The sequence below is a fragment of the Rattus norvegicus genome, chromosome 10 (assembly GCF_021556685.1).
Source record: "Rattus norvegicus strain SHRSP/BbbUtx chromosome 10, alternate assembly SHRSP_T2T, whole genome shotgun sequence".
Classification (NCBI taxonomy): Eukaryota; Metazoa; Chordata; class Mammalia; order Rodentia; family Muridae; genus Rattus; species Rattus norvegicus.
This window is the reverse complement of record NC_141543.1, coordinates 57756631-57783918: the sequence shown is the minus strand read 5'-3', so window position 1 is coordinate 57783918 and position 27288 is coordinate 57756631. Positions and strand designations below refer to the sequence as shown.

At 42.7% G+C, this 27288-nt stretch overlaps 1 protein-coding gene across 2 annotated transcripts; it reads right to left on the bottom strand.

Annotated features, from left to right (window-relative positions):
- Window positions 1-337: 337 nt before the first annotated feature.
- On the bottom strand, window positions 338-26855 carry Myh2 (myosin heavy chain 2). Of its 2 annotated transcripts, none has more exon segments than NM_001135157.1 (40): window positions 338-617; window positions 2735-2830; window positions 2923-3027; window positions 3111-3281; window positions 3357-3482; window positions 4229-4432; window positions 4517-4825; window positions 4980-5104; window positions 5205-5370; window positions 5451-5634; window positions 6258-6454; window positions 6588-6706; window positions 7660-7786; window positions 8395-8784; window positions 8872-8962; window positions 9044-9189; window positions 9273-9449; window positions 9561-9803; window positions 11201-11456; window positions 12690-12826; window positions 12913-13036; window positions 14398-14515; window positions 14602-14689; window positions 16176-16255; window positions 16896-17205; window positions 17295-17465; window positions 18511-18660; window positions 18752-18870; window positions 19207-19345; window positions 19780-19883; window positions 20602-20700; window positions 20819-20882; window positions 21421-21513; window positions 21598-21712; window positions 21795-21822; window positions 22837-22993; window positions 24355-24498; window positions 24604-24827; window positions 26647-26689; window positions 26833-26854. In NM_001135157.1, coding segments are annotated over 38 exon segments (5829 nt in total). In that variant the 5' UTR covers window positions 24808-24827; window positions 26647-26689; window positions 26833-26854; the 3' UTR covers window positions 338-464.
- Window positions 26856-27288: the final 433 nt, after the last annotated feature.

Sequence of the window (27288 nt, the reverse complement as noted above, 5' to 3'; positions counted from 1 at the left end):
TGACCCATCTCTGTAGAACTATACCTAGCACCATTCTTTGTCTAGACCTGGAAAATCAGGCTTATGTTATGGGATGTAGAAGCTTCTTGGGATTTGACATTATGAAGATACCAGGAATAACTAGGAAGACATAGAAATGACTCCCAGAGCTCTGGTCATCAGAATAGGCTCTCTTGGTAAGTGACACCTTGATCAACGTAACTATCACAACAAACCAAAAATACCCGTGAAGATGTGTGTGTTTCTGAGTTGCAGATGGGATGTGGTTATCATTGGAGACATTTGAAACTTTGACATCGGGTTAGGAAGGTGACAAAAGACAGGGCCAGCCCAAGCATATTGCTTGCAAAGAACTTGGGCTCTTTATTTCCTTACAATAGGATTAAATAGAATCACATGGGGACATGACCAAAGGCTTCACATTTTGTGCCTTTCTTCGGTCATTCTACAGCATCAGAGCTGCCTTACTCTTCACTTATGACTTTAGTGTGAACCTCGCGGCTCTTCACCCGCAGCTTGTTGACCTGGGACTCGGCGATGTCAGCCCGCTCCTCGGCTTCCTCCAGCTCATGCTGCAGCTTGCGGAACTTGGATAGATTTGTGTTGGATTGTTCCTCCTGAGGATAAAAACAGAAGTATATTAAACCCATGCTGTAACCTTTCTAAGCTCTGTAGACTGGCAGAAATGGAGCTTGGTATGAATAGAGAAGTAAAATCTTACCCTTTCCAAGAGTCTTGCTTGCCACTGAAATCATTTTATGATTAGAGACTGGTGTCCCAAAATTATCACATCGCAAATTTTGCAAACAGAATATCTTTTTGTAAGAATCTTATTTGTGTGTGTGTGTGTGTGTGTGTGTGTGTGTGTGTGTGAGAGAGAGAGAGAGAGAGAGAGAGAGAGAGAGAGAGAGAGAGAGAGAGAGATGTGTTTCTGTCTGTCATCATGTGTGTACACAGACTCTGGACTCCCTGGAACTATATAGTTGCAGGTTGATACCAACTGCTTGGAAGGGGTGCTAGGAACCAAATTCAGATCCTCTCTCTGGAAGAGCCACAAGCATTCTTAATGGCTAAACCATCTCTCCATCCCCAACAACCAAATTATCTGAATGGATATGTGCCAGGAATAAAGCAAAAGAAGAAAAAAAAAGAATAATACATATACATATATATTATATACATACATTATGAAATTAGTTATTCCTTATCGTATTAAGCATGGTTAAATAATCATTTAAAACATGAAAATGGCCACTGAATTTTACCATAGATTATTTTGACGCAAAACAATTATTTCCTCTGCCTTCGATAAAACGATATATTTGATATAGTGACAGATTCTCAAATAAGGCATCTTTACATTGTGGAATTTAAGTCTATTTTACTCTATTTACTTGTCCTTTGGATAAGTAAGGGTTTTAGTAATGTGTTCCTGCTGTGACTACAGTAAGAGGCAAGGCGGCCCTACTTCTTTTCCCTGTCCTCCCTTGGACGGGTTTTGGAATGAGGGCTATGCAAGCTTTGTAATGTGAATTGGAAAGCTTTGCGTCTTTCCCATGCTCTTGAACTGCTTACATAGTTGGAGATTATCTGTTCCTTGAAATTTTGAAAGACCTATCTGCACCTGGGTCCTTTTCAACGGTAATCCTGAAGTAATTTTTTAGCCCAGCTTGGTAACTCACATTCTCCTGAGGGAAAAAAAGCGTCTTTGTGACCTCAGCTCTTTGAACTGTTTTTACACGGTACGCTAAACACTGCTCTGTGTGCAAGGCATGTCTCCCTTTATATTCCTGTGGTGCTATTTGTATTGTCTCTAGTTTCTTCATTAAACTAGCTGGAAATGTCTTTGCTTCATTAATTCTCCAGAAGTTATCAGGTATGACTAAAATGTCATGTTACAAAATAATACACCCTAATCGATTTATGTCTTGCTTCACTGCATTATTGGTATCAATTTCTAGATTAGATATAAATGTATTCATTTATTTTTAATTTTGATTCATGCTAAAAGCCTATAAAAACATTATTTTATAAGCTTTATTAACCCTCTAAGCAATTTTGGCTGTATTCCACACATTTATAAATGTCACATCTTCCTTTTAATATTGTTTATAATATTGTATGTAATAATGTTTATCTAGTAATCATGCTTTTCCAATATCTATTTTAGCCTGAGTTAGTTTTTACTTTTATATTTTATGGGCGCAGAAATTTTGTCAGTATGTATGTCTGTGAACCACTTGTTTGCCTGGTACCTATGGAGAGCAAAAGAGAACTTCAGATTCCTGGACCTGGAGTTACAGAGGGTTGTGGATGCTGGGAACTGAACTCAAGTCCTCTGAAAGAGTAGCCAGTATTCTTAACTGCTGAGCCATCTCTCCGGTGCCCAAGAGCTATTTTTAAGTTTGCTTGTTAACAGCTAGGTGTCTGGGGATTTCTGCTGATGGTATCTTATCTCTGTATCACTTTGTCCCCCCATAGCCTGGGAGAACAGCCTGGATAATTTCCGTTTTTAATATTTTTTGAGGTTCCTTTGTAAGCTGAGGTTTTCCCTTAAAATCAAGCTATTGATACTGGAAACAATATTTGAGAAGCACAACGATATACAAAGCTATGATATATACAGAATCTGTAGAACAAACAGCTTCTTTACTAAATGCGGTAGTACACTGAATTATTTTGTAGCTTTTCCCAATTCAAGGACTTCACTATTCTCTATCCTAAAGATACTTACAGCCTCCTCGGCTTGTCTCTTGTAAGATTTTACTTTTGCTTGGAGTTTATCCACCAAATCTTGAAGCCTGAGGATATTTTTTCGGTCTTCTTCTGTCTGCAAGATTGTAAGAACCACAGGGCACGCTATCACTGTGAGTATCTCACACGCATCTGGAGCGGGGATAATTGTTAAAGACCACTGCCTACCTGGTAAGTAAGCTCCTTCACTCGCCTCTCGTGTTTTCGAAGCCCTTTGACAGCCTCAACATTCCGCTTCTGCTCACTCTCTACCTCACCCTCCAGTTCACGCACCTACAAAAGGAAAGGCTCTGAAGAAATCGGATCCAATGAGGAATTGGAAACCTATGGAAATGTACGAGCACAGGGACACCCACTCTGGCCTCCAGTTTCTGGATCTGCTTCTTGCCGCCCTTCAGCGCCAGCTGCTCAGCCTCGTCCAGACGCAGTTGCAGGTCCTTCACCGTCTGCTCCATGTTCTTCTTCATCCGCTCCAGATGGGCGCTGGTGTCCTGCTCCTTCTTCAGCTCCTCCGCCATCATGGCGGCCTTAGGAGATCAAGAACGCTATTGAAATCGCTAGCTCCCGCTGCTCACTGAGGGCAACAATGTGACTCTACTCACGTCAGTGATGGCTTTCTTGGCCTTCTCTTCTGCATTGCGGGCTTCCTGGACGATGTCCTCCATCTCTCCCTGGATCTGGGAAATGTCTGTCTCCAGCTTCTTCTTGGTGTTGATGAGGCTGGTGTTCTGGTTAGAAATAAGTGTTACACTTTCTTAGGCTATCAAAGTACTTAGTGGTAGTTATTTTTTTGAAAATCATAACAAAAATTTGTAAGTAAAAGAAGGGCTCTTGGGCTGGGGAGATGGCTCAGCGGTGAAGAGCACCGGCTGCTCTTCCAGAGGTCCTGAGTTCAATTCCCAGCAACCACATGGTGGCTCACAACCATCTGTGATGAGATCTGATGCCCTCTTCTGGTGTGTCTGAAGACAGCTACGGTGTACTCATAAACAAAAATTAATTGAAAAAGAATTTTAAAAAAGAAGCGCTCTTCAACATTAAAGAATTTTGTTATATATGGCAATGATAAAGAGAAAATGGAGAGGCAGGGGGATGGTCAGCACCTGCACGTGCATTAGAAATAGGTGAAATAGCTTTATGATTTTATAATTGTCATTTACCAATCAGACTGCCCGTGCACATAAATAAAATTAAAACAGATGTCTGTAGCATGGCATTTCTTCACAATAAAAACGTCAATGTTGATAATAAGGATGACTAGATACACTGATACAGTGGAGTATCATCACCCATAACATGCTCTAGAAGAGAATCAAAGGCAATTGCTAGCATAAAACAGGGAGAGATTTCCCACTCATAAGAAAGGAAAATTTGTCAAAAGTTAAGATCTGACTGTTATGTTAAAAAGCACAGGCTTTTGTGTTCTGAGATGCTTAAGCATTTACTGCTGGGAGGTGTTTGTGCAAAACCCCACCTGGGTGTGGAGGAGCTGCACGCGCTCACTGGCGTCCAGCAGTTCCTGCTCTGCAATCTTCCTGCTCCTCTCAGTCTGCTCCAGAGTGGCCCGCAGCTCCTCGATCTCAGCCTGCAGCAGGTTGGCTCTGCGCTCCACCATGGCCAGCTGCTCCTTCAGGTCCTCCTGGCCCCGGAGAGCGTCATCCAGGTGCAGCTGGGTGTCCTGTGCAGTGAACAATCATTGAGACACTGTGTCCTCAGTCCGTGTCACAGCACTCATCGGGGATCACCTCTTGGTGCCACCTACCTTGAGGATGCCTTGGGTGTTCCTGTAGTTTCTCAGGGCCTCAGCAGCCATGCGGTTGGCGTGGTTCAGCTGGATTTCCATCTCATTGAGATCTCCCTCCATCTTCTTCTTGATCCTGATGGCGTCGTTCCTGCTCCTGATCTCGGCGTCCAGCGTGCTTTGCATGGACTCCACGACTCGAATGTGGTTTCTCTTCAGCTGGTCGATCTCCTCATCCTTCTCAGCAATCTTCCTGTCGATCTCAGACTTGACTTGGTTCAGCTCCAGCTGGATGCGCAGGATCTTTCCCTCCTCGTGCTCCAGAGATGCCTTAAGGACAGCGAGAGGCGACATTAGCAAACAAGGAACAAGTATGAGGCAGTGTTGCCACACACAGAGGACTGTGTGCTATGCCTGTTCACACGCTCTGCGGGAGGATTTAATTCTTCCCGATATGTTGGTTAACCGTGCATGCAGCCTGTACCTCTGCTTCTTCTAGAGCAGCCTGAAGTTCACACTTCTCTTGTTCGACTTGTTTCTTTATTTTCTCCAGTTCGTGGATGCGCTTTCCTCCTTCTGCAATCTGTTCCGTGAGGTCAGAAATCTCCTCTAATAGGGTGAAAAACAGGTGAGGGCGTGGTCAAGGCTTGCCAGAGAGGAGCGTTCCCTCCAACGCATGCGTACTGTTGAGAGAGAGAAAGGGCCTTACGCTGTAAGTTCTTATTCTCTCGCTTCAGGGTTTCCAGCTGATCCAGGGACTCCTCGTAGGCGTTCTTCATCTTGAAGAGCTCAGTACCCAGGGAGCGGGCTTCCTTCTGGGATGCCTCCAGCTCAGCATGTGTTTCCTCATACTTCTGCTTCCACTCTGCCAGGATCTGGGAAACCAAGAGCAGTGAGCTTCTGTGGATGCCAGAGAAAGGTGAGCCGAACAGAGAGATGATGCTTCGGGAATCACCTTGTCGAAGTTTCTCTGCTTCTTGTCCAGGGCAGCACAGGCAGCGTTGGTCCTCTCTACGTCCAGCATGAGGTCCTCCACCTCGTTCTGCAACCGCTGCTTAGTCTTCTCCAGGGAAGCACACTTGGCGTTCACGGCTTCTACGTGCTCCTCAGCCGCCTGCAGACGCTGAGCCAGCTTTTTCCTTGATGGTTACATAAAGTTTTAGGAAGAAGAAGCCTTATTAAAAACATGAACTATCACCACATTGGAGAGTATCGAAAACTTCATATTGATGCTATTCGATCAGTCAACACGATTCTCTAGGGTCCTCTTAGAAGCAGACGTGAAGACACAGCAGGGAACAAGACAAATGTCACCGGCTTCATGAAGCTCACAGACAAGTGAGAGAAACCAACGACAGTCAAGCCTGAAATTGCTTAATAACACCCTTCAGATATGAACGCAGTGAAGAGAAATAGGATTTGGTGATCCCTGAGTGAGAACTCAAGCTATTTAGGGAAGGTCTTGCTAAGAACACAGAGTGAATTAGTGGGAGACAGACAGGGGCTGTCGTGTACAGAGGAGCAAGCCAGTGCAGAGGCCGCAATGAGCTTCGGGTATTTGACAAAGAGCAGCAGGCTCTGGAATTAGCAATTATTTGTTACTCTTTGTTCCCTTAACCAGATTTGGAGTCAGCAGCTCGGGGATATGTTCATTTTGTTTGGGGATTATTATGATAGTCTAGAAGACAAAAGCTAGTCTGCAATGACGTGGCATGGATATGTAAAGTTTTCTGCACATTTTTTTCTCCAAATGTGCACATACTTGGCCTCCTCCAGCTCCTCCGTGCGCTGGATGGCATCCGTCTCATATTTGGTCCTCCACTGGGCCACCTCACTGTTGGCCTTGGACAGCGCCCTCTGCAGCTCGGCCTTAGATTCCTGCTCCTCCTCGTACTGTTCCCGAAGCAGGTCACAGTCATGGCGGGAGGACTGCAGGGCGTGGGCTAGCGCGTTCTTGGCCTGTGGAAGATGGTCATACCTTCATTGTACTAGATATTTAAGTACCTAGTCCCCTTCAAGTTGGTGGAACTGGCTCCTTCTAGGGTCAACTCATGGAACAAACCGGGGCGATCAGCCTTAGATTAATAATCACCTTTACTTCCTCTTCCAGCTGCCTCTTCAGCTCCTCAATCTGTTGGGTAAATGCTTGCTTGCCCCTTGATAACTGAGAAACCAGCGCTTCCTTCTCATCAAGCTGCCGGGAAAATTCACCTGGGAAACGGAAGAACCAGAACTACTGTTCTCTAAATAAAGAACAAACTCTGAAACTCATTTTAGAAGCAAGTTTAACTCTCAGCACCCCAGGTTGAGAGTTCGGATGATTAAATTATCTACTGACATTTTCAGGCTCTGTGCAAAAATCTCTAGGTTTTCTAATAAAACTTGCATAGCAACCCAGAGGAATAAATACAGTGTAAATTCCTTTTCTCTCCTCAGAGTGAAATCTTAGTTATATGACATTATGTAAAATCTAGTGTTGACTGTCAAAATGAGGACCTAAAATATCTGCTTCCGCAGACATGTGTGCATGCGTCGTGTGTGTGTGTGTGTGTGTGTGTGTGTGTGTGTGTGTGTGTGCGTGCAGGTGTGTGATTGCTACAGTATACTTGTGAAAGGGGACAAGTCTTTGGAGCTTCTTCCCCCACTTTCTGTGGGTTCTACAGTTTGAACTCAGCCCTCCAGGCCCTTGAGATGTTGCCCAGTGAGTCATCTTGAGGACCTTCCAAGGACAATGGAGAGATGGGCCTGTGCATTGCCTGGTTCAGAGGATTAGTTCATGCTGGCATAAACAAAAGGACCTGAAGGGCTGGGGGGTACAACTTCAACACAGACTACTTGTTTAGCATATGAGAGGCCCTGGGTTTGATCACCTGTACTGCAAAATAGGAACGGCAACAACAAAAAAAAAAATGTGAGCTAAGACAGAAACCCGGGGATCATGCTAGAGTGTCTCCTGATCTCAGTACTTCCTCTATGGATAGATCCTCAAGGCCTTTCTGGAACAGGGCTTGAACCTGTCACGACTTTGAATGTAGGCTGAGCCTGAGGCTTCTGGTGAATCACCGGTGTTCTTAGCTGCTTATATTAGATGCTCACATCAGCAGCACATTTGTTCTTAACTACCTCATCTCTATGCTCGAACAGCATTGGAGATGGAGAATTACCGGATTCGGTCTGCAGGCGTCCTCTCTGGGTGGTCAGGTCGTTGATCAGGCGCTGTTGTTCCTCCTCCTTCGACTTCAGCTCACTCACCTGGTCCTCCAGGGTGCGGCACATCTTCTCTAGGTTTCCCTGAGAGAGAGAGAGAGAGAGAGAGAGAGAGAGAGAGAGAGAGAGAGTTGACAAAGCCTGGAGAGAATGAATAGCCTTTGCCGCAGCTAATTCTCCTGCAGAGGAAAACATTTCTTTAAACAAATAAATCAAATTGTCCTATGTTTAATATAATCTAGACGATGTCTTTCCTTTCACTGAAGGGAAATTATAAAGCTGGGTGCAATAGTAATATAAAAATTTGAAGATTAGACTCTGATTTTATGATTCTGTAAGAATTATATGTTCCGTTCTCTATGAAGTTATTAAAAATATTTCACATATATTGTGCATTGCCATACAATAAAAAATATAAGAGACCCTAACTTGGAGAACACACGTGACCTGTGCTTAAGTCACTTAGTAACAGTGATGGACTCCTGTGTTTGGCTTCTTTGAATCCCATGACTTCATACATAAAATGGAAATACTAAAAAAAAACAAACAAACAAAAAAAAAACTATCATGTCTCTGGTCACCTTTTTGTATTCCTACAAATGACAAATGATTTAATGCCTAGAAAGTGCTCTGTGCAAGCTGATGTATCCATATGGATTTGTGCCATTAATATCCATTTTTCCAACATGTACCTTGGCCTTAGACACTGTCTCTACATTACTAGCGAGGTCGTCGATCTCCATCTTCATCTCGCTCTTCTCCTTCTCCAGCTTCTGCTTCACCCGCTGCAGGTTGTCAATCTGCTCCCCGAGCTCAGCCACGCTGTCCGCGTGCTTCTTCCTCAGGGTGGCTGCTGTGGCTTCGTGCTGCAGGGTGGCCTCCTCCAGGTCCCTGCGCATTTTCTGGAACTCGGCCTCTCTCTTCTTGTTCATCTCGATCTGGGCTGAAGTGGCCCCGCCGGCTTCTTCCAGCCGCTCGCTGATCTCCTCCAGTTCCCGGGAGAGGTCAGAGCGCTGCTTCTCTGCTTTGGCCCTGGAGGCCCGCTCTGCCTCGATTTCCTCCTCCAGCTCCTCAATGCGAGCCTGGGGATGGTGGAAAGGACTGAGTCAGCTTCTTGGGTCAGTCATTTTTCCCCTGATGAGTTAGACTCGTGGAAGCCATGGACTTACCTGCAACTCCTTGATCTTCTTCTGCAGTTGAATGCCGATGGCCTGCTCATCCTCGATCTTGCTCTGCAGGTTGCTCATTTCAAACTCTTTCCTTAAAGAAAAGAAACACAATGTTGCAACTCCATTTGTAGCCAACTGGAAGCAAAACCATGAGCCATTCTTTCCTGCTTACTTTTTGAGCCTTTCATCAAGCTGCTGTTTCTCATTTTCAATGTCCATGATGGACTCCTGGGCTAACTTCAAGTCACCCTCAAGTTTTCTCTTGGCTCTTTCTAGGTCCATGCGAAGCTTCTTTTCTTGCTCCAAGGACCCTTCAAGCTAGATGAATGTGGTGTTTGAATCAGAGGAAATGTATAGTTTCCTTTAGAAGAAAATCATTCCCTTGGTAGTGCACAACTTACATCATCCACTTGCTGTTCAAGCTTGATTTTGGCTTTGGTCAGGGTGTTGACTTTGTCCTCCTCTGCCTGCAGGTCATCCAGGGTCTGCTGGTGGGCCTCCTGCAGGGCCTTCTTCTCCTTGGTCAGCTTGGCGATGGTTTCGTCCAGGCCCGCCATCTCCTCTGTGAGGTTTTTCACCTTAGGAAGCAAACATGCTTTGAATTAAATAGTATGTCTTAATAGTTTAGGTTTTATGTTTTACTTCTTAATTAAAGTGAGTCATAAGCCGCCCATGTTGATATTCCACACCTTGTTCTCCGTGGCGTGCTTCTCCTTCTCAACCTTGGCCAGTGTCAGCTCAAGGTCATCGATGTCTTTCTTCAGCTCTGAGCACTCGTCCTCCAGCTTCCTCTTCTTGGCCGTGAGCTCGGCGTTGATCTCTTCCTCATCCTCAGCTCTCTCAGTCACCTCTTTGATTTTGGCCTCCAGCTGGATTTTGGTTTTGATCAGCTGGTCGCATCTTTCCTCAGCATCAGCCAAGCCTTCAGCTTCCTGGAGTTAGCAACATAATCAAAATTAGAGGGAAAGAATAAAATACATGGTCAAAGTAAGAGTTTAACCTTCTTGAGTTGGTCTACTGGGTTTTTTATGTTTGTTTATTTATCTATTCAAAGATTTATGTTTCATAAACCATCTACTGTGTACAATGCTTTTTGCCTATGTGGAAAAAACAAACTATGCTGTTTTCTATCCTTTATGACAATGTGTTTTGTAATAGATTAGAACACCCATCTTTCAAAGGCTGCCATTAATTTAAAACATAACTCATAATATTAGACATCAAACACATTGGTTCCCTGATGTACTCATGAAATTAGTTTTCAAGTTGACACTTGTGAGATGGGTAGGAAGGAAGTGCATAGAAATCATCTTACAGGGAAAACAGGAGGCAGATGGGGAAGCATTTGTGCAAGGAAATTCCAAGATGCTACAAGGGCCGAAATACTTTTCTTTATGGTACTGGAGGATGGTTCTACTTTACAAATTATGTATATAGATATATGATATACAGATGATACATATGAGATATATATATACATATATATATATGTATATATATATATATAAATGGTCCTCTGCCATCATCCTTTCAATGCCTAAGATACTGTGGTGTGCCCCATGTCATAAATTCATCTGAGTGAATGGAATCTGAATAACTATTTGGGGAGAATAGGAAGAAATAACTGGGTGCAGATTTGAAGAAAGCAGAACGAAGACCCCTTTGACCAAGTCAGTTTAACCCAAATGGAAGCTAGTCTTGGAAATTATATTCCCAGAACAATGGAACGATTTCTAAGATGTCTGGGCCAGAAGTGAGCAGTTAATAAATTTGGTGAAATAAAAACTGGGAGAGTGCATACTAGTTTAGAAGCTAACACAGATTTGTAGGTGAGGAACAAAAGGCTTCTGTCCATGGTGGTGGAAGAAACCACAGACATGAGTTTTTAGATCAATAACAAACAATAATTCGGTGCAATCTGGTGTAGAACATCATCGTCCGTCAGCTGTCCATACAGTAATGTGAAGTCAATGATGTCAAGATGTTGTTCAAGGACTTTGAAAGGAAAAATCTCTCCATATCATCTTTCTTTTAATACATTATTTGAGTTTTGTTAATCACTTTTGAGAACTATCTTCAAGCTGAAAAGAAGCCACATTTACTGTAGGCTTATGAAATCATGCAGACGGGAAGAAAACAGTCCTACCTCGTTGTCATGGCATTGTTTTGTGGGCGTTTATTGAGCAATGAGAGAAATATGTCTAGTTGGAGTCTTTAATCATCTCTGTAGGATGAGTGCCTCCCTGTCAATGATATATCTCACTTATCATGGCCAGAGCACCAGCACTTCACCTTGATTAGTGAAACCCAGCGTAGAGCCCCAGCTTACAGCCTGAACTTGGAGTTGCAAGTCATTTTTTTCTTTCAACAGGGACACCATCTTTTCTTCAAGTTCCTTCCTCTTTGCCTCCGATTTGGCAAGTTCATCCTTGGTTTTCTGGAACTCCTCCTTCATGGTGGCCATCTCCTTCTCGGTCTCAGCGCTCTTCAGCAGTGGTTTGATCTTGAAGAAGAGTTTCATCCAGGGCCAGTGCTTGACGTTCATGAAGGCACGGATGTTGTACTGGATGCAGAAGATGGACTCTCTGAAATGCAGTGGTTGCTAATTAGATACAGTGGATGATGAAGCAAGCGTAAATTTCAAGAGTGAGGGTCAGAGCTTCTGTCCCCCTCCATCCTACCCCATTCTTTATTTGCATTCAACCTTGTGGATTAGAAAAGTTTTATTTCATGGCGATGCTCAAGGACTCCTATTTATTTCTTTACACCATTGTGTCCCAACCTTGGACATGGTTGAGATCACCTGAAGAGCTTATTGAAAATACTGACTCTTGAATTTCACTTCCAGAGATTCTGATTCAGAGTCTTTGACACAGACCTGACTTTTTGCATTTTAATAAGATCCTAAAAGTTATCAATAACACAAATTGAGGATTGCCCTTTGAGAGACACTGCTGTTCATCAGTGCTTCAAACACTCCCAGGAAAGTAGCACAGGGAGGTGGAAGGGCCCATGGTCTATGAAAGAGGTAGTGTGGGAGACTTTAAAAGTCAGATTTTTGACAATCTCCAGTCTTACATTTTAATGTTGCATGAGTGCAGCATTCTACTCTACAATGTTACTTTTGCCTTAATCTGGTTTATTTAAAAATTATTGACCATGATATATAGGTAGTTGGCTACCCAAATATAACATAGTGACTATGGTCAGAAAAATTAAGCACAACTTCAAGTGATAAAAGTTGTCTCATGCCACCTTTTTGTGTACACAGACTTGTTCATGTGTGTGGATGCACAGTTGGCCATGTGTAATGCACTTCTCATTTCTGGCCCCAAGACATCAGGCTCTGTCATGTGTCAGTTGTTCAACTAGACTACCAGGAAGTTAACTCCCTTGATGACATTGTAGCAACCTATTGTGAAAAGCTCTTCACAGGTACCCTATTTTAAATTGTTAGTTCAATAATAGACATAATCCAACTGAAGAAATAGTTTTATATACTATATAAAGCCATTTTAAGGTCCTCTGTGTAAAACCTCATCAAAAAGAAACAAAAGGGCAAAACTTTATCTCTGCCAACTCACTGGTATATGTCTAGTGTTAGATACAGAACTATCCATTCCTGATGCTTCTCAAGTTTTACCCAGACACTCAGGACATATTTCATGCTGACAGAACTTAGGTTCTCCCACTTTCCCACAGAAGTCAACTTATTCCTTCTTACTTTGATCTTCTTAACAGAACCAAGTCCTAACTGTTGGCCACCTTGAGTGTCTTTTTGAAGACACGAGATGTGAATAAACTATAAATTTTCATACCTTCGCTCCACCATCTTCTGGTACTCCACTCTTGCCAAGAACCCTCTGCACATGGCCTGCGTCCGGGTAATCAGCTGGGCCAACTTGTCATCTCTCATCTCCTCTAGGAGCCCCAGAAGACCAGCTTTGAAAAAGACCTGTGTGCAGGCAATGTTGCAGATCAGAAGTGACATACAAAGTTCAAAGGGCAAGAAGACACGAGACTGGATTTCAAGAGGATTACCTTGGTGTGACCAAACTTATACTGAGTGTGGTCAATGTCGATGGAGCCAAGGAGCTTCTCAGAAGCCTTCTTGCTATCTATGTACTGACCCTCAGGGATGGCACTTGCATTTAACACCTTGTATCTGTTAAAATAAGTGTAGTTTGTAGAGATTTGATTTACAAACAGTAGCCAAATTCTAAATGATTTTTTTAAAAAATCAAGACATTTTTAAGAATTATTATCCTTTGTTCACAGAGGAACATTATTTGCATGTTTTCGAGTCTATTTGCTATACATTTTCATGCCATTGTAGCTTCCTTTATATTTCCATTTTTTTAGACAAGGTACATACATATAGCTATGGCCATCCTAGCTGTCCTCACTATGTAGACCAGACTTGAATCAAAGTCCCAGAGACCCACCACCTTTGCCTCTGGAATGCACAACCCCACTCTTCCTGTTCCTTTCTTTTTATCAAACTCTGTCCTCAGGGAAGGATCACATGATCTTGTTCACATTTAAGAGTAGAGGACCTCTGCAATATAAGACATTATCATGGCTTGGTAAATTTGCTTTAAAGGAAGATACTGGGTTCAAGAAATGTGCTTTTTAAATTAATTAATTAGAACAGAGGCATTATTAATTAATGTCAATTCATTACATTAATTAGCTAATATTAATTAAAAATAATCCATGAATTTAAGAAAGAAAAGGGGAACTGGAACGTGGGAGGAACTAAGGGGAGGAAAGGGAATAGGAAAATGGCATAATTATATTTTAATAATAAAATAAGTTAATGAATATAATAGACAATATTTTAGATAAGGGGAATTATCCTAATGACCTAAGAGCAAACCTCCGGTGCCCTTGGGTCTAGAGCACTGCTATTCTCCTCAACTTAACCAGCCCTAGACTCAAAGGAGACCAGTGTCCTGCAACTGCCACCCAGAAGTCATTCTTGACCCTCTAGAGCAGCTTATCAGGGAGTTCTAACTAAGGAGTTGTCACTATGACATGTCCCCTCTTGTTCTGGGGAACTAGAAAAGTAACCTGCAAGAGAAAACTGAAGTCAAACAGAACACGAAGGTGACCTATTTATATCTCTATATGCAACATGCCACTCTAGTGACCTATTAGCTTTGACTTTAAGCAAATAATTTGATCTCTCTGAACCTTACTTCATTTGTCCAGAAAATGAGGTCATAGGAGTTCTTATCTCAACTGTGTGATGGTGGTGGTGGGTGGGGTTAAATGAGATTGAGTAGTGAAAAGGATAGCTCCCTTAATTACTGAAGCCAGGGAATTTATCTATGAGCCTTGGTAAATCCGGTGGAAATTTTGCAGACAGTGGTTAACATACAGTATCGTTTTGAAAGGCTGTGAGACTCGGAATCCTTTTGTGGCTGATTAAACGGAGACATGCTTCGCGCTAAATTGTTTAGCTTACATCCAACCTGTTTATGCTAAACATCAAAGACAGATCATAATTAGGAGAAGCCTGACCTCTGCTTGAAGTCTGCGTAGAGGATCCTGCTGGGGAACCCCTTCCTGCAGATGCGGATGCCTTCTAGCACCCCGTTACACCTCAGCTGGTGCAGGACCAGTTCGTGCTCCATGGCACCTGCAAAGACATGTTTATTTCACAGTGGGATACAATACAGGAGCTGTGACAGCCATGCTCTGAGCTTTCACTCTAGAGACTCTTACCAGGTGTCTTGGTTTCATTGGGGATGATACACCTCACAAAATGAGGGTGGGTGCTCCTGAGGTTGGTCATCAGCTTGTTCAAGTTCTCCTGTAAGAGCAGGAAACTTTGGTCAGAATAGCAGCGGAGGGAAGAGCAATTGGTGAGACGTCTGCAAAATCAGTCTTTGGCGTGTGTGTGTGTGTGTGTATGTGTGTGTGTGTGTGTGTGTGTGTGTGTGTGTGTGTGTGTGTGTTATGCACGCACATGTACACCACTCCTGTGGAGATTTAGGCCAACTTTGGGTATCAATTCTTGGGTATCTTCCACCTTGCGGTTGAGACAGAATCTCTCACTGGATTAGAACTTTGCTACATTGGCCATATATTGTTGGCCTGGGATCTTCCAGGGCTCCATTTGTATCTGTCTCTCGTCTCATCATTGGTGGGGTTGTAGGAGCACACCACCCATGGCAGATTTTTTTATGTGAGTCCTAAGAATCTAAACTCAGATACATGTGACACAAGACTTTACTGACTAAGCTACCAGCCTTGGCCCAGGAGAAGCAGGTCTCATTTAGAGAAAAAAGACGTTTGTTGCTTCTGCTGAGCTGCAGATTCTTCCTCAGTCTGTTTGTCTGCATTCTTGTTGGCAAGAGGGATGTACATGAGGAAGCCTGACATGTGCTTTCTTTCACTTTGTATTAACATTGCTGTGCTACCTTCCCTGACCTCTGATCACCCAAACACGTTTACCTACTCGATCAGTAGACCTCAACCTGTGGGTTGCAAGCCCTCTGAGGGTTACATATATCCGATATTTACGTTACAATTCCTAATAGAAGCAAAACTACAGTAGCAACGAATATATTTATATACTAGGGGTTGCCACAAATGAGGAACTGTATTAAGGGAGGCAGGAATAGGAAGGTTGAGAACCACCGCACTAGATGGTGACTCTATCCTTTACTATGCTCTAGTTCTTCAATAAGGAGATGCAGTCATGAACCATATTTGGACCTTGGATGGTTTTTATAGCTCCATCCATAACACAATGACTCTTTAACTTGATGTTGACAACTGAATGGATCAGAAGCAACAATATTATATTAGCTTCATTGTAAGTTAGCTGCTAAATTGCATTAATCTTTCTTCTTTATTTTGATCTTGGTTTAGTTTGGACTTGCTGTCATTGCAATATTCTCAAAAATGTATCCCATATTGTTTTTAAATTTTCAATCCTCCTTCTTCTGCCTCCCAAGGATTACAGGAGTGCAACATCACAACTTACAGGTTCCTTAGTCTTACTGATATTTTCTTAATATTTCTGTACATGGCTTTGGTCCTTGTCACCCAACTAGTTTATGAGTGGTAGATCATTATGCTCTGTAAGATTTCCCAGGAGGTGCCCTTCGTCTTATGATGATTTAGCATGAAAGGTGAGATAAGGTAATGTCTGGATGATTTAAATTTCTTCCACTACAGATCAATCAAAGTCATAAATGTCAACACTCTCCTAGAATCTTCTGGAAAATGTGATCTCATACTTCTAAAGCCAAATTCCTAAAGCAATTGGGGGTGTTACAGTTTGTTCTTACTCTGAACAGGGCAGACACTGTCTGGAAGGAGGACCCTTTCTTCTTAGCACCTTTTTTGGCAGCTCCACCACTACTTGCCTCTGAAGAAGGAAAAAGATAGCGTTTAAATACAGTGAGTGGGCTCTCTCTCTCTCTCTCTCTCTCTCTCTCTCTCTCTCTCTCTCTCTCTCTCTCTCTCTCTCTCTGATTTCTGTGCTCTTGATACTTGAGTCAAACTTTCCTCCACCCCAGGAACTTCCTCCCACCCGACTGGTCCTCTTGAAACCTTGTTTTTTAACTAAGCTAAAAACCCACGTTTCTGTGGTTCATTATCTATATGGAGTTGATGAAAACAGCAGGCACCTAACCATGAAGAAGTGAACCTTTAAGGCACAAAATGACTTAAAATATCATCAGCAGAAGTTAATGCCAGAGGCAGAATTTGGTCACTTTACTGTCTGTAATGTCCCAGATACTTCACATTCAGTGGAGTTGGGAGGAGAAGAGAATTTCAGAAGCCCAGATGGTTTTTTTGTTTGAGAACCTGGTAGTTCCTTTCTGGCCACTGTAATAAGGTCTCTTTCAGTAGAGTGGCGAACCACAAGTTTCTAACTATAGCATAGCCTACTACTCAAGGAACTAGGGGGTGGCATGCCACCCTTCTGCCTAGGCTATCTCACCAGCCTCAACCTAATAGCTCAATTGTAATGGCTGTGGAAAATTAAGGCTTGGAAGTCTAACCTGCTTCAGCAGTTTGAGCTCCAGAGAAGAGGTAAGCAAGAGTTTTCATTGAAGACTTCTGGTACAGCCCCACCACGGTCTCATTCAGGGGGTCCTTGTTCTTGTCCAGCCAGCCAGTGATGTTGTAATCCACGGTGCCCGCATAGTGGATGAGGGAGAAGTGGGCCTCGGCTTTGCCTTTGACCACCTTAGGCTTCTGGAAGTTGGCGGACTTTCCAAGATGCTGTTCATACAGCTTGTTCTTGAAGGAGGTGTCTGTCGCCTTGGGGAACATGCACTCCTCTTCCAGGATGGAGAAGATGCCCATCGGCTGGATTGAAGGGAGGCGAAGCAGCAGAGTAAACACGAGCAGAAAGCACATGGGGAGGGAGGGGGCACAGAGCAGACGGAGGGGGATACCTTCTCGATGAGCTCGATGCAGGCCGCCAGGTCCATCCCGAAGTCGATGAAGGTCCACTCGATGCCTTCCTTCTTGTACTCCTCCTGCTCCAGCACGAACATGTGGTGGTTGAAAAACTGTTGCAGTTTCTCGTTGGTGAAGTTGATGCACAGCTGCTCCAGGCTGTTGAACTAAATAAATAAATGTGCTTACTTCTCTCTAAAATTCACTGAACATTTTATTTAAAATAACATTTAGATAAGTGTTTTAACATCATTGGTCAGAAGAGTCTTTTTTTTATTCTGGCGTACAAAACAGGAGAGGATGGAAGTTTCGAGGTACGCAATGGTCACTATTTGTGGCCATTTTAGAGAAAGTCTTAAATCAGCACTAATGCTCTTTGCTTGAATTCACACCTTTTCTCTGAGTTTCTACCGAACCTCCTTCTATTTGTTCCGGTTGTCCCTGTGGCTTCCAGAGGCCTCATCCAAACTCAATCCATAAAAAGTTTCAGAGCTTGCATTGCAAGAATATCACCACAGTGAGAATTTCAAGTGACTAGCAATTATTCTTTAGTGTGGAAACCATAAACAGGACACAAAAGATCACTAAAATATAACAGCGCACATTGATATCTTTAGAACCTCTACCAAAATGTCAAATGAACTAGGTATACTTAGCAGAATTATGTGCTTTTCCTTGCTGTTCTATATTTTCTGTTAAAGCCGAGTTTTATTGTAATAATCGAAAAAAAGATAAACTTTTAAAAAGCTCCGAGCAGGGAAATGTATTTCATGATCAAATAGAAAGTTTTATCTCGTGATATTACATTAACAAGCATTAAAAGTTAATTGCATTTAATTAATGATGATTCTAAATTATTAAGCCTTTTACAGGCTTTATTATCTCCCTAAGTATTTCCCTGTGCTTTCAGCACTGTATACGCTGAGCATATTATCTTACTAAGTTCTGCTATGCTATTTAATGTCAGCTTCCTTACACCGTGAGATTGTTAGAGCCCTTCCCTTTTCATAATCTAACTCCCTCTATCCTGCAGTGAGTTGAAGGATCTTTATTACCCAAGTTGTTCATCATTTAGCACAGGAAATGACTAGTAGGTGCCAAGAAAATCTCCTTCATGTTTTCATATAGCACAGTGGAGAGGAAGTTTCCTAATACTCCTTAGTAATATAGTCATCGCCATAAAGGTGTTCCATCAATCAGCTAGCAACATACATCAAAGATCTCAAAGCCAGCGATGTCCAAGACCCCGATGAAGTACTGCCTGGGCTGCTTGGTGTCCAGCTGCTGGTTGATGCGGGTGACCATCCACAGGAACATCTTCTCGTACATGGCCTTGGCCAGGGCACCCACAGCGTTGGTCACCTTGAAAAATGAAGATAGAACTTTTGATGTTACACAAGGAAAGTTCAATGCTTTGATCCCCTTGTGGTGGTTACTAATTTCATGCATTTACCTGCTCCACAGTCTGGCCTTTGGTGACGTACTCATTGCCGACCTTGACCCTGGGGTAACAAAGGGCTTTGAGCAGGTCAGCAGAGTTCAGACCCTGAAGATAGGCAGCCTTGTCAGCCACTAAAAGGAAGCATGGATACAATGGTATTAGGGTGCAAAGAAACCCATTTTCTAAAAAAAAAAAAAAAAAAAAAAAAAAAAAAAAAAAACTCCATCTTCAAGCATGTTTTGCAGAGTTTTCAGTATATTTTTAATAGCCTTGCCTATGTTCTTACTGCGTTCAAGACCATGATTACCCCCAAATGATTTCTGTACTTTACATAGCATATTATTTAAGTGCCCTATAAAGCTCAGATCTGAAATGTGAGTTTGCCTTCTCAGGAAAACTCAGAATAACACGCTAAGAACACGAGCTTCAAATGAAGCACGAAGTCAGGTGGAAGACACAGCTGGTACCTTCCGTGCCATCCGGCTCAGCCTGTTCTTCCCGCTGCTTCTGCTTGAACTTCATGTTCCCATAATGCATCACAGCTCCCGTGAGCTTATAGATGGAGACCTTTTCATCATTTGTAAAGCCCAGAATGTCAATAGCACTCTGCCAACAAAAATCAAGATGATAGCTGTTAGGTTATGACCCTCTACATACAGCTCATGTTCCCATTCCTCAAGCTGAGGAAATTACACCAGAACTTCTAGAGGGAAAGGAGTTCTTTAATGGGGGCTAAAGAGCAATGAAGTCATAGGTTTATGTCTTCTCACATGTCAGAAGGAAGCTTAGGAGAAAACATTGTAAACCTCAGACACTTATTATTTCTGAGAAGTCACACCTCAGCTTCATCAAAGACCTCTGCAAACTCTGAGGTGATGAATCTTAAAAGCCCGTGGAGGGACAGCATATGGGTCCAGGGAGGCAGTTTTTCTTAACACCCTCCGCTCTTAGTGGTTTCTTCCAAAGGCTCGAAACAGTTAGTGAGCCACATCTCTGACCCTGAGCAGTAATCCTAAATATTGGATCTTTGTTCTACTTACATCCGTGGCCATCAGTTCTTCCTGGTCATCAATGCTGGCCACACTGATCTCCCCTTGACTGACGAATGGGTAATCGTATGGGTTTGTGGTGATCAGCAGCATTTCTAAATACATGGACGAGGGCACAGATGAGCATAGTCAATGCCTTCATCAAAGCAAGAGATTTCCAGACCGATTCTAAGGTCACTTGATACATGAGCCAAAGACGGATGGGCGCTAGTTATCTAGAACATGATGGCGTGGTGTTCTCTGTTCTTGACTACCTTTAAAATTTTGTTTAAACCACGATATAACAAATGGTATGCACGTGTGAAATTTTCTAAGAATAAAGAAAAGGTTGCCTCCTATTACCATAGTCTTTACTGTAGTGACTATTTAAAAATCAGAAATGGAAGCAAATTAAAGGGGAAAGGATATAATTAAGTAAAATTTGCCTATCTCTAATGTGAGACACTGTGCAACCATCCACAACACCATACAGCAATATTAATTTGAATAAAACCATGACATACTCAGTAAATATATATATATGTATGTATATATGTATATGTATGTATGTTATAAAAGTGTGGCCGTTACTCCAACTGGATAAATTGTATGCATTTATCTATATGTAACAATATACAAAGCTTTTCTTTTTCTGGATTGAACTTGAGCTCAGCTCAGAGAGCTACAATTTACTCCTGAAAAGCTTTTTTATTTTCCATTTTAAAAAAATCCCGACAGAATTTAGACATGGTCCGTCAGGTGGCGCAATGCCCTGGCTGGTGTGGTGACTTGTGTGGGGTGGTGACTTTGGAGAGGAACTATGACATCCCTTACCGATCAGCTCTGGCTTCTTGTTGGATGTGATTTGATAAAATATATGGTAGCTCCTTTCCGCCTTAAGCTGGAAAGTGACCCGGGACTTCTCTAGCAGATCTAGAAGAAACCAGACAGCAAGCAGGAAAACTGTGAAAGCTGACATGGCGCTGTGGCTTGACTGTCAGGCAACTTTAGCAGTCCTGAGAACAGCATGCTGCTGCAGGTGAACACTCACATGTCTCGATGTCAGCGGATGCCAGTTTCCCCGTGGTGCCAAAGTGAATCCTGATGAATTTACCCTTAAGAGGAAAACTGACATGTCTACTTTGTTTTCAAGAGTAGCAAGCAATTGAAAATGCTCAAAAACACTTGGAACAATACTGCTTTAATTTTAAATCAAGCCAGAGACTATTTATAACTGAAATAAAATGTCTATCTTCCATTTTACAAGTAGAAGGATTTTATCTTGGATTTGAGAATTTATGAATATAAATATATGAGGTGATGCTGTGCTAATTAGCTTGGATTAATTATTCCATAATGTATAAATATATTAACATCCCATTGTGTCCCATAAATATATGCAGTTATTATTAATTAAAACTAAGGATAAAGTATTTTGCAGTAGTAGTAGTAGTAGTTGTTGTTGTTGTTGTTGTAGTAAAATACTCCAGAAAGGAGTCACATGTCCTTCTGGCTAGAGTTTTTGATCTTTGAAATAAGTCAAAGAAAACCACAGTATAATATAATGTGAACAAAGATTCAAAGACTACATCAGAGACTTCCCACAGATTCGGGCCAATGGACAGTGCCCATCACAGTGTACAAGAGACTCACAAAGCGAGAGGAGTTGTCATTCCTCACGGTCTTGGCATTCCCAAAGGCCTCCAGCAGAGGGTTGGCACTGATGATTTGATCTTCCAGGGTCCCCTGCAAGGGAAAGATCAGACTCAGGGATTTCTTGCCAGGGAGGCCTGCCCTCAAAATCCTGTACTCTGTGACAGTCATCCTCACCTGCATTTTGCCAGAAGTCACCTCCTCCTTCTTTTTCTCCCCAGTGACTGCAATTGTTGCAAAGTACTGGATGACACGCTTCGTGTTCACAGTCTTCCCGGCCCCGGATTCTCCGCTGTCAAAGCAAAACAATCAGAGGAGGCCGCGCATCTAGCAGCTTCCATAGCCATGAAAAGAAAGCATAAAACCCTACTTACGTGATCAGGATTGACTGATTCTCCCGGTCTGTGGAAAGAAATTGCAGGCACTTAATGTTGTTTCAAACCCACTTGTAAAAGGCTGGAATGGAGTAAGGGCATGAGATTTCTATGTCTCTGCTTAGCAGCCTTAGTTCCTGGTGCACAGTGACCTAATATCTTCCCTCTCTTCTCTCCCTGTACTTAGTGCACATTCACCCATTTAAACCAAGTACAACCACTCATGTCTTCCCAGAACATTTCATTCAAAGGGGAAAATCCTAGGATGAAGAAATTGCTTAAAAGCCTTGGTAGAAGGTACAAGGCTTTCCAATAATCTACTGCTAAATCAATATCTAAACTAGACCTGGCTTGTCCATCCCATGTTGATGGCAATTTAAGTCAGTGACACACTCATGATGGGCAGAAGGACAAACGCCGACTGGGACATTGGAAATGTTTTGATGCGTCAGGAGAAATAGGGGTGGGAAAGTGGACATGTTGACAATACACATGGCTTCACATCTTTTTAAGGGAAAGCAAGAAGAGCTGTGATGCCTCACTCAGCCTAAAGAATTCTCCAAGCCATTTCCCAAGGGGCCACAAGTGCATAAGATCAACCTAGCTTAGCAAAACAACATAGAGGTAGAGTCACACACAGTACGATGTCCAAATACTCAATATGCCTTAAAAATCTCATTGGTTGGTTCTGGCAAAGACAGCACCCTTTGTACTGTTGATCATAGTCTCTGATACTGAGGAGAAAACCACAAAAGAAAAGTCTGTTCTCCTGCTTTTTGCCATACAGTAACAGTCTTTATGTGTGGCTATGTGCGCACGTAGATGTCCGCATGGATGCTCGTCCTTTTACATTCGTAAGTCTCGCTGCAAGTAATCTTTGTTAACCTTCAAACATTCAAGAGCTCATTGGTCCCTCTGTGTTATCTCACACGAGCCCCTATAGGAGGGGAATCTCAAGGGGAGTGATGCAATGGATTCAAGACTTTCTCTAGAGGTCTGCAGTGACAAGTTTAGGCACATATAAAATAGCCAAGCCACTTACCAGTTAGCATGAACTGGTAGGCATTGTCAGAGATGGAGAAGATGTGGGGCGGGGCCTCCTGTCGCTTTTTGCCACGGTAGGCAGCCACCACCTCAGGGTTGTACACTGGCAGCCACTTGTAGGGGTTGACAGTGACACAGAAGAGGCCCGAGTAGGTCTGCATAAGGAAAGAGAGAATGACTATCCAAAGGTCCTTCTTGTCTGCGCAACTCACTTAGTTGGATTTTAAGAAAAAGAAGGACTTTTGTGAGTACATTTCTCCCAGGCATCAGCTTGGAAACTGATTGGCTGGCAGACAGCAACATCTTTAAGGGCAATGACCAGTTCAGAGTTCCTACTGCTTCCCTTGGTCTTGTCATGATTTTCACACAGTAGCAGCACCAACACCATGTCTATTTGTTTTAAAGTGTGGACTATGAGAGATTGCTTTTTGGTGTTTGAAAGAAACAGGAATATATTTTCTTCGTGGAATTGAAACACTTTGAATTTATAAGAACATAAATTTGAACATAAATGTATTCAACAATAAGAGAATGATGGGGACTTTGGAATATTTTAAGACAACATGATAAGGGGCTATCAAAAGTGAGTGGGACAGTATGTAGATATGGCAGCATTGGGAAGCACTGTAAAAAAATTTTTTTAGTTATACACTGGCAAAGAACAAATAAATGCATGATGATTAAATGCAGGAATTTAAACATTGCCTGTCAACTGGTTAAGGACTGTCACTAACCAATTAAAGTCGTTATAGAGCATAAACATCTGATTTACCTGTGTGGATGTTACCCAACTGAATATCAGTACTGGTTAAACTGTGTAAAATTACAAATATAAGATACCATACATTCAGATGTTTATTGGATATTATATTATATTCTAAGACCCTGTATGTGTCAGACTAAAACATAAATAAGATAGCATCTTTTGAGAAATTCCATCAACACAGTAGATGGGTAAGTTAATGAATGACCAGGAAAAACGTAGTCAGTGTGAATGCAGGAATGGGAAAGGCGGGGCAGAATACTCAAGGCTGCCTGGGGATGCTGGAAAATTCCACAGATGAAAGAAACCAAAACACAGAGAACCTGGTATGGTTGTGTGTGGAGAGTTAATCCCTAAAATGAAATTTAACCCCTAAAAATTCCCATTTTAAAATATTTCAGAGTGTTTATCTGTTCTTCATTGAGATGGTTCTGCAACAGCAATTGACAGAGAAGGGAAAGGAAGGGAGGGGAGGGGAAGAACGGGAGAGGTGGGGAAGAGAGGGGAAAGCATTAGCATGTTTAATCAGCATATATGTGATAAAGTCAGTGGCCAGGACAGTGGTCTCCCCTTGGGAGAGAAGACAAGGTGTCACTTTGGAAATGTGCCTTATAGTCTCAATAATGAACCTTTTAATAACTAGTAATTCTGCTAGTGACTTCTGGTATCTGAGAGACACTTAGGACACATTTGTGCCTTGGCTTTTAGGACACATGGTGATGACATTAAAGACCCCTAATGTGGGTCACTCACGTAGATCATCCAGGCTGCGTAACGCTCTTTGAGGTTGTACAGCACAGCGGGCTCGTGGAGGTGGGTCATCATGGCCATGTCCTCGATCTTGTCGTACTTGGGAGGGTTCATGGGGAAGATCTGGTCTTCTTTCACCGTCAGGGTCTGGTGAACAGGAAAGATAATTTTTGGTGTCGAGTGAATGAATGATCAACCCTGCAAAATGCAGCACAAATGTAACGGGTACAACATGGCAGGCCCTCTACACACCGCTCCTGCTTCAGTTTTCACAGTCACTTTCCCTGCGTCTTTGCTCTGAATGGTTCCTTTGACAAAGGACTCCTTGGGCTCCGCCACAAAGACAGATGTTTTGGCATCAAAAGGCCTATTCTGGGCCTCGATTCGCTCCTTTTCAGACTTCCGGAGGTAAGGAGCAGCCTCCCCGAAAACGGCCATCTCAGAGTCGGAACTCATGGCTGCTGAACTCACAGACCCTAAAGGGGATTTAAAAAATAATAATAATCAGACGGTCTGCAGTGTGTGGTATGACAGCAGATCGCTATTTGCTCTGTATGAATATCTTCCCTGTATGCACATGTGGAAGTATGCATTCGTGCATGTACTGTGTGCGTATGCTCTGTGTACTATATGTGTGCCTGGTGCCTAAAGAAGCCAGAGCTTCTGATTCCTTGCAAATGGAGTTACAGGTGGTTGTGAAGCACAGTGTGGGTGGTAGGAATCGAACTCTGGGAGAAAAACAGATGCTTTTAAACTGCTGAGCCATTTCTCCAGCTCCAACTAGGGGATCTTTATAGTGCGGTGGTTCTTAAACTGTAAGTTTCTACCCCTTTGTCAGGGGGAGGGGGTATCAAAAGACTTTTTCACAGGGGTCACCTGAGACCGTCAGAAAATACAAATATTTGCATCACTATTCATAAGAAAAAATACAATTATGAAGTAGCAATGAAATAATGCTATGATTGGGATCACCACAACAGGAGGAACTGTATTAAAGGGCCACAACATTAGGAAGGTTGAGACCCACTCTTAACAGTGTCCACTACAGGGGCCCCGATGCACATTACACAATGCAATTCTACTGTTGCCAGGCTGCAGTGACTGAAGCAAACATCACAAGAACAAAAGTGCGAGAGGTTGCAGTGACATGTGCTTAGGGCTGGACATCCAGTGTCTCCCATCCTCTGAGACTGGCATCCTACTTGGGAAACTAGGTTATAGGTAGATCGATGTTGCCAGGGACTGTGTGACCTTGGGTAAGTCCCTTGATCATTTCGAGCCTCAGTAATTCCATCTTTAGGGCAGGGATGATAACACCTGCCTCTTCTCACCTTGAAGCCCTTGGGATAGGGTGATATTTGGGGTAATGATTAAAAAAGGGAGACTACTGAGTAACTGGAACAGGTTCAGGATATTATGTGCACAGATAATGTCATTTATTCTAATGTCACACATCTTTCTGGCCATAGAAAGTAAGACCCCTTTATTTCCACGAAGAGATATTTGGCCAAATTTGCCCAAAGTTTTGGAAGAGTTTTCACTGTGTTTCTCTTTGTCCCCTCCCGCCCCCTCTCTTAAAGCTGGATGCTGGGTAAAGTTATTCTAACGTGATGTCTTTGCACACTTAACCAAGCTAAACTCATGAAGGCGACAATCCACACCCGTGCTCATCCCGTGCTTCTACATGGCAAGGCTCCCAGAGGTGTAGGTTTTCTTGTGAAACCTGGCAGCCTGTCCCATGCCACTTCAAGGTACAGGTATCAGAACAATACAAGGTGAGGAAGTTGCCCTGTACAGTCACTGCAGGATCAAATGCTTGGAACGCCTTTAAAGCTTCTCTCCCTGTCTCCCTCTACAGAGAGGCAGCTTGCAATACTAATAGGGCTGCTGAATTCCTCATTTTCATATTAAAAAATTCACTATGTTTTGGTTTTATGAGATGATGTTTTACAGGCGCATAGATAGTTTAAAAGAATCATTGTTGTAACTACTTCCTTTCTTTTCTGTTAAAGATTTTGTTTACTAACTGAATTCTATTGGCTTTTCTACCTAGGGGATTTTAGTGTGGATTTTTTTTTTTTTTTTTGCAGAGACAAGACAAAGAACAAACAAACAAAACAAAACAAAAAACCACAAGCTTTTAGAATTGATTTTGCCCAGGTGGCAGGATAAAGGTCCTCCTTTCCTTCCCCAGCCCCTTCCCTTAAGGCACTTTCTCAAAGGATGCTAAGAGACATGGAGTCATCCCAGAGGCTCTCCATCACACCTCCAGAGACGGGTTAGTCCAACCCTTACCTTATTGGCAAATGAGAAGGTGCAGCTGGGAAGTAAGAGGGTCCTGTAGGAGAAAAGAGCAAGGCACTTGATTAGTTGAGAAATAAGTCCCACTCGCTACGGAAAGTTGAAGGCACCAGAACTCACAGACGTGAAAAGCAGGGGAGCTGCAGCCCGGGGCCGGGCCAGTGTCATGCTCCCACCTACCTTGGAGCTTTTTAAAGCAGGACGAGTCAGCCTCGTTCGGAACTCTTTTATATGGCTAGCTATGGAAACAATGCGACAGCCTCTTCTTTCTTAAGTCAAAAGGAATTGTCTGGCAAAAGCCCTCTTGGCAATCGAGCGTCTCTGCATAATTCTCATTCATATTAAGAATGGTTGGATATAATTAGAAATATTTTTCTTATTGAGTATGTGGATAAATCTCCTATGGATAATTTGAGAAGATGATCCGAAAGGAAGATTCAGGCTGGTGAATAAAGACGGTGGCCAGCCAGCAGGATACCTGCCTGCCGTCGGAACGTCTTTTTGGCATCGCCAGGCATGCCATTCAGAGCCTTGCATCACTCTTGAATATTTCTCCTATTAAATGATATAAATAAAATGCACTGGTTTTAATTTTACAAGGCTTAATTTTCACCTGTTAATCCTCTTTTTCCAGCC

Bases quoted from the DNA above. Each gene is read 5' to 3' on its own strand.
- Myh2 (XM_087574548.1), bottom strand. From the start codon at position 24,807: ATGAGTTCCGACTCTGAGATGGCCGTTTTCGGGGAGGCTGCTCCTTAC. The intron at 19,884-20,601 runs GTAAGGGATGTC...CCATGTATTTAG, and splicing joins CAAGAAGCCAGAGCTGATCG to AAATGCTGCTGATCACCACA. The intron at 9,450-9,560 runs GTGTGGAATATC...TTGCTTCCTAAG, and splicing joins AGCACGCCACGGAGAACAAG to GTGAAAAACCTCACAGAGGA.